Here is a 12147-nt window from a genome sequence, read left to right as displayed (position 1 = left end):
TAATCTACAATTACATGGAGAACATTATGTTTACTAGGCTCCCTCCTTCACCAAGTCCCCCCTACATACCCCTTCACAGTCACTGTCCATCTGCGTAGTAAGATGCTGTATAATCACTACTTGTCGTCTCTGTGTTGCACAGCCCTCCCCGTGCCCCCCACCCACTATACATGCTAATCGTAATGCCCTCTTCCTTTTTTCCCGCCCTTATCCCTCCCTTCCCACCCATCCTCCCCAGTCCCTTTCCCTTTGGTAACTGTTAGTCCATTCTTGGGTTCTGTGATTCTGCTGCTGTTTTGTTCCTTCAGTTTTCCTTTGTTCTTATACTCCACATATGAGTGAAATCATTTGGTGCTTGTCTTTCTCCATCTGCCTTATTTCACGGAGCATAATACCCTCTAGCTCCATCCATGTTGTTGCGAATGGTAGGATCTGTTTTTCTCTTATGGCTGAGTAATATTCCATTGTGTATATGTACCACATCTTCTTTATCCATTCATCTACTGATGGACATTTAGGTTGCTTCCATATCTTGGCTATTGTAAATAGTGCAGCGATAAACATAGGGGTGCATCTGTCTTTTTCAAACTGGAGTGCTGCATTCGTAGGGCAAATTCCTCGAATTGGAATTCCTGGGTCAAATGGTATTTCTATTTTGAGCATTCTGAGGAGCCTCCATACTGCTTTCCACAATGGTCGAACTAATTTACATTCCCACCAGCAGTGTAAGAGGGCTCCCCTTTCTCCACAACCTTGCCCACATTTGTTGTTGTCTGTCTTTTCGATGATGGCGATCCTTACTGGTGTGAGGTGATATCTCATTGTGGTTTTAAATTGCATTTCTCTGATGATTAGCGATATGGAGCATCTTTTCATGTGCCTGTTGGCCATCTGGATTTCTTCTTTAGAGAACTGTCTACTCAGCTCCTCTGCCCATTTCTTAATTGGATTATTTGCTTTTTGTTTGTTGAGGTGTGTGAGCTCTTTATATATTTTGGATGTCAATCCTTTATCAGATCTGTCATTTATGAATATATTCTCCCATACTGTAGGGTACCTTTTTGTTCTATTGATGGTGTCCTTTGCTGTACAGAGACTTTTTAGCTTGATACACTCCCACTTGTTCATTTTTGCCTTTGTTTCCCTTGCCCGGGGAGATATGTTCATGAAGAAGTCACTCATGTTTATGTCCATGAGATTTTTGCCTATGTTTCATTCTAAGAGTTTTATGGTTTCATGACTTGCATTCAGGTCTTTGATCCATTTCAAATTTACTTTTGTGTATGGAGTTAGACGGTGATCCAGTTTCATTCTCTTACATGTAGCTGTCCAGTTTTGGAAGCACCATCTGTTGAAGAGACTGTCATTTCCCCATTGTATGTCCATGGCTCCTTTATCGTGTGTTAATTGGCCTCATATATTTTTGGGTTAATGTCTGGAGTCTCTATTCTGTTCCACTGGTCTGTGGCTCTCTTCTTGTGCCACTACCAAATTGTCTTGATTACTGTGGCTTTGTAGTAGAGCTTGAAGTTGGGCAGCGAGATCCCCCCACTTTATTCTTCCTTCTCAGGATTGCTTTGGCTATTTGGGGTCTTTGGCGGTTCCATATGAATTTTTGAAGTATTTGTTCCAGTTCATTAAAGAATGCTGTTGGTAATTTGATAGGGATTGCATCTAATCTGTGTATTGGTTTGGGATGGATGGCCATTTTGACGATATTAATTCTTCCTACCCAGGAACATGGGATGAGTTTCCATTTGTTAGTGACCTCTTTAATTTCTCTTAAGAGTGTCTTACAGTTCTCACGGTATAGGTCTTTCACTTCCTTGGTTAGGTTTATTCCTAGGTATTTTATTCTTTTTGATGCGATTGTGAATGGAATTGTTTTCCTGATTTCTCTTTCTATTGGTTCATTATTAGTGTATAGGAAAGCTACAGATTTCTGTCTGTTAATTTTGTATCCTGCAACTTTGCTGAATTCCAATATTAGTTCTAGTAGTTTTGTAGTGGAGTCTTTAGGGTTTTTTATGTACAATATCATGTCATCTGCAAATAGTGACAGTTTGACTTCTTCTTTACCAATCTGGATTCCTTGTATTTCTTTGTTTTGTCTGATTGCCATGGCTAGGACCTCCAGTACTATGTTGAATAACAGTGGGGTGAGTGGGCATCCCTGTCTTGTTCCCGATCTCAGAGGAAAAGCTTTCTGCCTCTCGCTGTTCAGTATGATGTTAGCTGTGGGTTTATCATATATGGCCTTTATTATGTTGAGGTACGTGCCCTCTATGCCCATTTTGTTGAGAGTTTTTAACATGAATGGATGTTGAATTTTGTCGAATGCTTTTTCAGAATCTATGGAGATGACCATGTGGTTTTTGTCCTTCTTTTTGTTGATGTGGTGGATGATGTTGATGGATTTTCGAATGTTGTACCATCCTTGCATCCCTCGGATGAGTCCCACTTGGTCATGGTGTATGATCCTCTTGATGTATTTTTGAATTCGGTTTGCTAATATTTTATTGAGTATTTTTGCATCTACGTTCATCAGGGATATTGGTCTGTAGTTTTCTTTTTTGGTGGGGTCTTTGCCTGGTTTTGGTATTAGGGTGATGTTGGCTTCATAGAATGAGTTTGGGAGTATTCCCTGCTCTTCTATTTTTTGGAAAACTTTAAGGAGAATGGGTATTATGTCTTCTCTGTATGTCTGATAAAATTCCGAGGTAAATCCATCCGGCCCGGGGGTTTTGTTCTTGGGTAGTTTTTTGATTACTGCTTCAATTACATTGCTGGTAATTGGCCTGTTTAGATTTCCTGTTTCTTTCTGGGTCAGTCTTGGAAGGTTGTATTTTTCTAGGAAGTTGTCCATTTCTCCTAGGTTTTCCAGCTTGTTAGCATATAGGTTTTCATAGTATTCTCTAATAATTCTTTGTATCTCTGTGGGGTCTGTCGTGATTTTTCCTTTCTAGTTTCTGATTCTGTTGATGTGTGTTGACTCTCTTTTTCTCTTAATAAGTCTGGCTAGAGGCTTATCTATTTTTGTTTATTTCCTCGAAGAACCAGCTCTTGGTTTCATTGATTTTTTCTATTGTTTTATTCTTCCCAATTTTATTTATTTCTTCTCTGATGTTTATTATGTCCCTCCGTCTGCTGACCTTGGGCCTCATTTGCTCTTCTTTTCCCAATTTTGATAATTGTGACATTAGACTATTCATTTGGGATTGTTCTTCCTTCTTTAAATGTGCCTGGATTGCTATATACTTTCCTCTTAAGACTGCTTTTGCTGCGTCCCACAGAAGTTGGGGCTTTGTGTTGTTGTTGTCATTTGTTTCCATATATTGTTGGATCTCCATTTTAATTTGGTCATTGATCCATTGATTATTTAGGAGCATGTTGTTAAGCCTCCATGTGTTTGTGAGCCTTTTTGCTTTCTTTGTACAATTTATTCCTAGTTTTGTACCCTTGTGGTCTGAAAAGTTGGTTGGTAGGATTTCAATCTTTTGGAATTTACTGAGGTTCTTTTTGTGGCCTAGTATGTGCTCTATTCTGGAGAATGTTCCATGTGCAGTTGAGAAGAATGTGTATCCTGTTGCTTTTGGATGTAGAGTTCTATAGACGTCTGTTAGGTCCATCTGTTCTAGTGTTTTGTTCAGTGTTCCCTCCCCCAGTTTGGGGAAGTTCTCAGCAATTATTTCTTCAAAGATACTTCATATTTTCTGTCTGGTGGATCTGTCCTTTGGAGTGAGTGGTGTGTTAAAGTCTCCCAAAATGAATGCATTGCATTCTATTTCCTCCTTTAATTCTGTTAGTATTTGTTTCACATATATTGGTGCTCCTGTATTGGGTGCATATATGTTTATAATGGTTATATCCTCTTGTTGGACTGAGCCCTTTATCATTATGTAGTGTCCTTCTTTATCTCTTGTTACTTTCTTTATTTTGAAGTCTATTTTGTCTGATACTAGTATTGCAACACCTGCTTTGTTCTCTCTGTTGTTTGCATGAAATATCTTTTTCCATCCCTTGACTTTTAATCTGTGCATGTCTTTGGGTTTGAGGTGAGTCTCTTGTAAGCAGCATATAGATCGGTCTTGCTTTTTTATCCATTCTATTACTCTGTGTTTTTTGTTTGGTGCCTTCATTCCATTTACACTTAGGGTGATTATTGAAAGATATGTACTTATTGCCATTGCAGGCTTTAGATTTGTGGTTACCAAAGGTTCAAGGTTAGCTTGTTTACTACCTTGCTGTCTAACTTAACTCGCTTATTGAGCTATTATAAACACAGTCTGATGATTATTTCTCTCCCTTCTTATTCCTCCTCCTCCATTCTTCATATGTTGGGTGTTTTGTTCTGTGCTCTTTTTAGAAGTGCTCCCATCTAGAGCAGTCCCTCTAAGATACCCTGTAGAGGTGGTTTGTGGGATGCAAATTCCCTCAATTTTTGCTTGTCTGGGAATTGTTTAACCCCTCCTTCATATTTAAATGATAGTCGTGCTGGATACAGTATCCTTGGTTCAAGGCCCTTCTGTTTCATTGCATTAAGTATATCATGCCATTCTCTTCTGGCCTGTAAAGTTTCTGTTGAGAAGTCTGATGATAGCCTGATGGGTTTTCCTTTGTAGGTGACCTTTTTTCTCTCTCTGGCTGCCTTTAATACTCTGTCCTTGTCCTTGATCTTTGCCATTTTAATTATTATGTGTCTTGGTGTTGTCCTCTTTGGGTCCGGTCTCTCGGGAGTTCTGTGTGCCTCCGTAGCCTGAGCAACTATTTCCTCCGCCAGTTTGGGGAAGATCTCAGCAATTATTTCTTCAAAGACACTTTCTATCCCTTTTTCTCTCTCTTCTCCTTCTGGTACCCCTATAATGTGGATATTGTTCCTTTTGGATTGGTCACACAGTTCTCTTAATATTGTTTCATTCCTGGAGATCCTTTTATCTCTCTCTGTGTCAGCTTCTATGCATTTCTGCTCTCTGGTTTCTATTCCTTCAATGGCCTCTTGCATCTTATCCATTCTGCTTATAAATCCTTCCAGAGTTTATTTCACTTCTGTAATCTTCCTCCGGACTTCATCCCTTAGCTCTTGCATATTGCTCTGCAGCTCTGTCAGCATGTTTATGATTTTTATTTTGAATTATTTTTCAGGGAGACTGGTTAGGTCTTTCTCTGAAACTCCTCTGTCAGGTGTTGTCTGAACTATCTTGGACTGGGCTAAATTGTTTTGCCTTTTCATGGTGATAGCGGTGGCTGTAGGCAGGTTGCGGGTGTGTCAGCTGGGGGAAGAAAGTCCTTTCCTGCTTGCTGGATGCCTTGCCCTTCTCTGCTGCCTGTGTCGGTTACCCGCAATCCTGGAGCAGCCACCGGATTAGTCCCCTAAGCTGCTGTGGGAGGGGTCTCTGTCAGAGCAGCACAGAGCCCTGCAGGGAGTGGCAGGCATGCCAGGTGCGCTCCTCTGTGATAGCGGCACCCCTGCTGGGCAGCTGTGTGCCAGCAGCAGCCTTTGGGTCTGGCCTGGGCAGCTGTGCGTTGGGCTGGGATTCCGGTTGGCTGCTGGGAGCACGCCTGCTCCCTCTGGCTCCACTGCAGGTGCGCGTGGGGCTCTCCCATGTGGGCCTCTACTGGGCACCTCTGGCTCCACTGCCGCTGGTACGCGCATGCCGTACCCGGGCTGTTCGGTTGCCGCCACTGCGGGCTCGCAGAAGCCTCTCCTGGTCTCCTCTGGCGCCGTTGGTGCACGCGATCTGCTCCCGGTCCCTTCCGGTGCTGCCGCCCCCGGCACGTGCTACCACTCTCCAGCTACTGGGCCAGTGTGTCGGGGTCCGCACCAGTTGGAGGAACGACTGGAAGGCTGCTTAGTGCTGTGAGGCTCTTCAGAGCTGCACTGCCTCTCCAGGGTTTAGGGCGCCTAAGGTTCCCCGGGATTCTCAGCTGCTGGCTAAGTGTGCCGGGACGACTTCGTCCCGCTATGGGGTCCCTGTCTCTTTAAGACTTGCAGAAAGCACTCGCTTTTCTTTTGTCTCAGGGGCGCCGGTTGTGGAGACCTGCCCACAGGTTTTGCTTTTCTGTTTCTCTAATATCCAGCACCCCATGCACCTTGTATGTGTGCTCCGGGTGCGGATTTCTAGAGCTGGTTGTTTAGCAGTCCTGGGCTTTCATTCCCTCCCCTTTCTGACTCCTTTCTTCCCGCCGGGTTCTGGGGTGGGGGAGCATTCGGGTCCCGCCTGGCCGTGGCTTGTATCTTACCCCCTTCGTGTGATGTTGAGTTCTCACAGATGTAGATGTGTCCTGGCTGTTGTACTGCATCCTCTGGTGTCTCTTTTAGGAATAGTTGTATTTATTGTATTTTCATAAACATATATGTTTTGGGGAGGAGATTTCCTCTGAACTACTCATGCCGCCATCTTCCCGTGATCCTCCCTACAACCTGTTTTTTATGAGACACATGAACAGCTTCAGGCTCCAAGGGATTCTGAGATGCAGGCACAAGAATATCTGCCCTCAGCCAAGGAACTTCCCCCATATGATAAAAAAGGTATGAAAGCTTACAAAAGCACATGAGGCTTAAAAAAGATGTTAAGCATTTTGCACATTAAACGTTGTGCAAACGCATAGATAGGCAGTACTCTTGTGCATAGAGGCCTCGTCCTCTGGGCTTCTAACTCAAGAGGGAGATGCACCCCAGATGTCCTATAGGCAGTGAAATGGAGCTGGCCAGATTGGGCCGGATAGAGTGGCTAGGACGCTGGAGTCCTCTATTTTCAGCAGGAGGAGCTGTAGACAGAGAGGAAGGGGTCAGGGCCAGGTCACATCCATTTCCCCTCCCTGCTCTTCCCTCCTTTACATTCCACCCAATTGAGGCTTTGTCGCCTGGACTATTGCACGGAGCTCTTCCTTGCTGATCTGCCCACCTCAATGCTTGCCTGCTCCAGTCCCTCCATCACAACCACCGCATTGCTCTTCGTCAAGCCCAGGGCCTTTGAATACTCTCCTCCTTGGCTCAGACAGTCCCTGGCTCCTCACGACCCACAGTTGCTGGTCTAGCATGCCAGACCTCTTGATTGGCAGCCTCTTTAGCCTCACTCCTTCTCAACCCCTCCAGGGTTGCTGCTTCATTCACACACCATACCCCATCCACTATTGTGGTCTGGGGGTGCCCAGCCTTTCTGCTCAGCCTCCCCAGGTATCTGTCTCTCCTGGGACTACCTCTAGTCCTTCCTCTCCAGGCTCATCATTGAGATTTAGCCAAGAACACAACTTGTGAAAGTGCCCAGGCTCTACACCTTAACTGGAAGCTCCATGAAGGCAGGGACCAGATCTCCTTCCAGACTAGGCTTTTATCACCTATGTGTATGTCCTCCACAGACCACAGCAGACCTGCGGGGGGCTGGGTAGCAAGCTCTGGGTTGGGAGTCAGGACACCTGCTTTGCACATGATATGCTGCATGCCCTGGGGAAAGTCACTGCCACTCTCAGGGCCTCAGTTTCCTTGTTTCTTGACATCAGGGTGCTGGACATTTGCTGTTGAGCACAAAGCTTGATAAACTAATGATTCACTGAGCAACGGTCAGCTGCCATCTCCGGCATCATCAGACCGAGGAGACTGTGTGTCCCCAGTTAGGCCCTGCTTACCACAACGCCCTCCCATTTCCCAACTATCCCCACCCTGTGTTCTCTTTCCAGGACCAGGCTACCCGGTGCGATGCAGGGATGGAACAGCAAAGTGGAGCCAGAAGGGGCTTGGGGAGAGTTTCAGACTCAGCAGAGCCTCAGCCGCCTCCAGCTTCTGCTGCCACTCTGAGGCAGAAACTGAGGCCTGGTCACAAGCTTTGGGAGCCTGCAAAGGAAAGGGTGTGAGAGAATGGGAGCTGAGAAACCACACCTCCCCCCTCGTGTGACAAGTGCCCCTTCAGTCCCCAGTTCCACTGAAGGCCCCACCCACCCCTGGGCCTTCTGCTCTTCCCATTCACTGAGCTCTGCCCCTGCCAGGGTTCGGGACCCCACTATTTTCCCAGAATCTGTGGCTGCAGTAGAAGAGGGCCAAGGTTGGCACAAAGCTGGAGGATCAGAATTGAGCATCTGGAAGCAAAGAAAGAAGAGACCGGGGGATTAAAGCCTCTGACAGACACGTACTACCAGTAGATAGAGAGGGGCAGGCATTTGTAATATTTGGATGTGGGAGTATGAGATGCCGCCTTCTCCTCCCCTCCTTCTCATCTTCCACATCCTCCTGTTTCTGCTCCTCCTCCTCCTCCTCCTCCTCCTGCTCATCTGCCACTGCCTCCACTTCCTCATCTATCTCCCATGGCATCAGGCACAAAGTTGGGCACCCAAACACAATACACAACTAGCACCATGGTCCTCCTCACTCTACTCACCCGCTGGGCAGTGCAGGAGGCCTCAGGGAAGCCCTGGAAAGAGAAATTGTCAGTTGCATCTTCGAGGCTGCTGGAGTCCAGGATGGAGACAAAGATTCTGGGATATGGTCTGTCAGCAGAGTACCCTGGGAGCTTTCCTGCAGGAGCAGAGAGCATAGGTTGGAGTCAGGTACCAGGCAAGCCATGGGGAGGAGACGTGGGCATGTTTTGTGACTGGGATAGGAGCCCAGGATGTCAGAGCTGAAATGACCTTGAAGACCAACCTGTCCTACTTGTCACCTTGCAACTGGCCCAGAAGTACTTTCTCCCCAAGGTCACATGGCAAGTTGCAGTAGGGTTAGAGATGGAACCCAGGACTTCAGGACACAGAAGAAGGGGTCTGGGTGGTGGCTGAGGTGGGATCCTCCCCCAGTGGCCCCAGAGTCTCCTTACTTCCCCAGGCGGTTGCACAGGGGTGGGCCTCCAGCTGGGGCATGATGTTCTCCTCCCCAGATGTGAGAGACTGGGGACAGCTTAGGTGAGCCTTTCCCACTGACCCCATCTCACTCTACCTCACCCCCAATCTGAGTTCTCATCTCACCATGGGCCTCTTTGACCTCCCCAGATCTCCACTTCCCACCAACTCTTGGTAGATAACAGAGTTGGGGAAGCCAAGGCTGAGAAGTAACGCCCAAGGCCATGTCAAAATTCAGAGGTAGGACTGGTGACAGAGCTACTCAGGCTCCCTGCACTGAAACCCAGGCTCTCTCCCTGGCCAGCGACACTCACTGAAGGCTCCTCCTTGAATGGCCAATTTCTTCACAGGGCTGTGAGCCTTGGGAGAGATGGCCCCACTCCTTATCAGCCCTTGAGGCAGGTGCTTGTTTAGGCGCCCTTGCTCCCTCCTCAAGGCACTCTCGGCAGGCAAGACCGTGGGATTCTCCCTAAAGTGGAGGATTGTACATCTCAAGTCAGTCACATTTAAAGGAGACCCACTTCCCCTGCCCTTGTCAGACACCATACTCACGAGAAGAGGGCATCCTTGTGACACTCGCAGGCCTCAAAGAGGCAAGAGTGCTCCTCATCCTTGACTTGGTCAGTGATACCGTGGTTGTGGCAGTGGGCACAGTGTCTTATAGCTCTTCTGGGGCCAAGGTCAGTCCCGCATGGGGCTGCAGCCTCACGCCCAGTGGTGGAGTTGGAGGGGCAAAAGGGCACAGCAGGCATTTCATCGGGATCCATGGTTCTAGAGCCAGGAGTGGAGGCCACAATGGCCACATGATCCCCTACCCTCGAAGTGCTTCCTCTGCCCTTGGAACAGCCCATCTGAGGTGACTGGACTCTTCTTCAGCCTGTTCACTGCTGATATCAGGTTGCACCCTCCCTTCTTGCTCATGTAGCCTCCTCCCCAGGAAGCCCCACTCACACATTAGCCTTGTTCCATGAAACTCTTGGCATGGATCCTGTACACTTGCAATCCAATTATTATTCTCCTTGCTTACCTTCACTCCACAGAGACCCCCCTTTCTTCAGGCATACACATGCACCCTTGTGTTCCCTCAACAATTACTACTCTCTCATGTATCATCCTGTACTCTGCTATACACAACTATTATTCCCCGCATCCACTTCCACAGCTGTCTGCCTGACCGCCTGCTTTCACTCAACCCTACCCATGATTCTATGCCCCTTGCACTCAATTCCAATATTAGCTTCCCCACATTCAGTTTTCTCTCACATTCCATTCTGACTTTTTTCTTGGACCTCACAGCAATCTTCATTATTCTCTTGCTCCCTCTTTAGGCTGACACTCCTTTTTGTACCCCATGAAATCATAGTACTAGGCTGGATCCCAAGCCCTTCTTTCAATAATTGTTTTCATTCATTCATCCCCTCGATTATTCATTGAATAGATGTTTGTTGAGACCCATATCGAACGCCAGACCTGATCTCGTCAACAGCCAACTCCTCACTGCACTGATTTCTTACACCAACGCACCGTCTCTGCTTTCACGCAAACCCACGCATTGCCTCCCAACAATCTTCCATGCTCCTCATCACGCTTCAACAATGTTGCTTCAGCGCACACCCGCCCCCCACCCCCGGCGTCCTGACACACACACCCAGAGTGCACCAACTCCTCTCAGGCAGCTCAATCATTCACTACTGCCCCCACCTCAGAATCAAAGGCAGGAGCATGGGCCCTGACCCAGGGGGCCTGGGGCAAGGGGTCCTCCCACAGGGGTTCCTCCATAGAGGGGGAGGCAGGGGATGGAGTGGGACATCGGGAGCAGGTGAAGAAACCATGCTGAGGTGGAGAGGAGAAGGGATTGGGGATCCAGAGCCAGAGGGAGGGAGGAAAGAAGAGGTGTGGAGAGCAAGGGTCGTATTCCTGATGCCAGCCCGTGGTTATCTCAGCCTCCAACAGGTCAGAATCAATCAGCAGCGACAACAGGCATGACGGAAGACCCAGCTCTCACCCCACTTTCCGCCCTTCCCAAAATGGCCAATGAGCTTCCAGCACTACCTTCCACCTCCCACTGCTGTGGCCGGCGACCAGTGACCTTTGAGTTCCACCAAAGCTCACCCCCCACAAAGTCCCGCCCCCCTCGCCTCCCCGCAGCTGCTCCTTCTGCTCACTTTACTCAGCCAGCCAGTAACTCATGAAACAGAGTCTTGTGCTCCCCAAGCCTTGTTTCCCAGACTGTTCTCTCTCTGGATGTGAATATTATATGTGCATGCACTGTTAAACTCATGGCCTTGGTATTCTGTAATTTACTTTTACAAAATTCAGCATGTGTTTTTAGGATCGATCCATATTCCCATGTCAGGGATTCCTAATCAGGGGCGATTTTCCACCCCCAGGCAACATTTGGCAGTGTCTGGAGTCATTCTGGTCCATATTCCTGTGTCTCTGTTTCTGAGCTTCCTGTGCAGTCCCACAATAAATTTGTCTATTCCTGTGTCAACAGCTACAGTATCTTAACTTTTATCTCTTGGTAAGACATCTTGGTCTCTGGGAGGGCAAGTCCCCACGTCTTATTCATCATCTTCAGGCGTATCTTCGCTATTCTTTGCCTTTTGCCCTTCCATATAAGTGCTAGGATCAGCATGCCCTGCTCCCTGAAAGCTCATCTGCAACACATTTGGATAGTGTTTTCATCGAATCTGTGGAATCAGTTAGGGGAGAACCGACTATATGATGTCCAGCCTTCTAATCGCCAAACATGGGATGTCTCTCTATTCATGTGGGTCTTCCTTAACATTTTAATCTCTCAGTTTAGTATTTAGCTGTATCTTTCATATATTCAGATCCTGTACTTTTACTTATTTATTTCTTTAATTTTATTTTGGTATCATTGATGTACAATTACATGAGCAACATTATGCTTACTAGACTGCCCCCATCATCAAGTCCCCACCACATACCCCAATACAGTCACTGTCCATCAGCATAGTAAGATGCTATCGAATCACTACTTGTCTTCTCTGTGTTGTACAGCCCTCCCTGTGCGCCCCCCACACATTATGTCTGCTGATCGTAATGCTCCTTTTCCACCCTTGTCCCTCCTTTCCCACCCATCCTCCCCAGTCCCTTTCCCTTTGGTAACTGTTACAGAAATACCATTTGACCCAGGAATTCCACTCCTAGGAATTTACCCTAAGAATGCAGCAGCCCAGTTTGAGAAAGACATATGCACCCCTACGTTTATTGCAGCTCTATTTACAATAGCCAAGAAATGGAAGCAACCTAAGTGTTCATCAGTAGATGAATGGATCCTGTACTTCTTTTACT

The 12147-nt window shown here is 47.1% G+C and overlaps 1 protein-coding gene across 1 annotated transcript; it reads right to left on the bottom strand.

Annotated features, from left to right (window-relative positions):
* Positions 1 to 5612: 5612 nt before the first annotated feature.
* DMRTC1B (DMRT like family C1B) lies at positions 5613 to 9593 on the bottom strand. The gene is given in 7 exon segments (XM_057495358.1): positions 5613 to 5793; positions 6710 to 6768; positions 7627 to 7744; positions 7746 to 7831; positions 8373 to 8509; positions 9141 to 9295; positions 9379 to 9593. Coding segments are annotated over 7 exon segments (951 nt in total).
* Between the last annotated feature and the right edge of the window lie 2554 nt (positions 9594 to 12147).

Source organism: Manis pentadactyla, chromosome X (genome assembly GCF_030020395.1).
Source record: "Manis pentadactyla isolate mManPen7 chromosome X, mManPen7.hap1, whole genome shotgun sequence".
Classification (NCBI taxonomy): domain Eukaryota; kingdom Metazoa; phylum Chordata; class Mammalia; order Pholidota; family Manidae; genus Manis; species Manis pentadactyla.
Note: the sequence above shows the minus strand (reverse complement) of the source record. Positions and strands in the feature narration are given on the sequence as shown.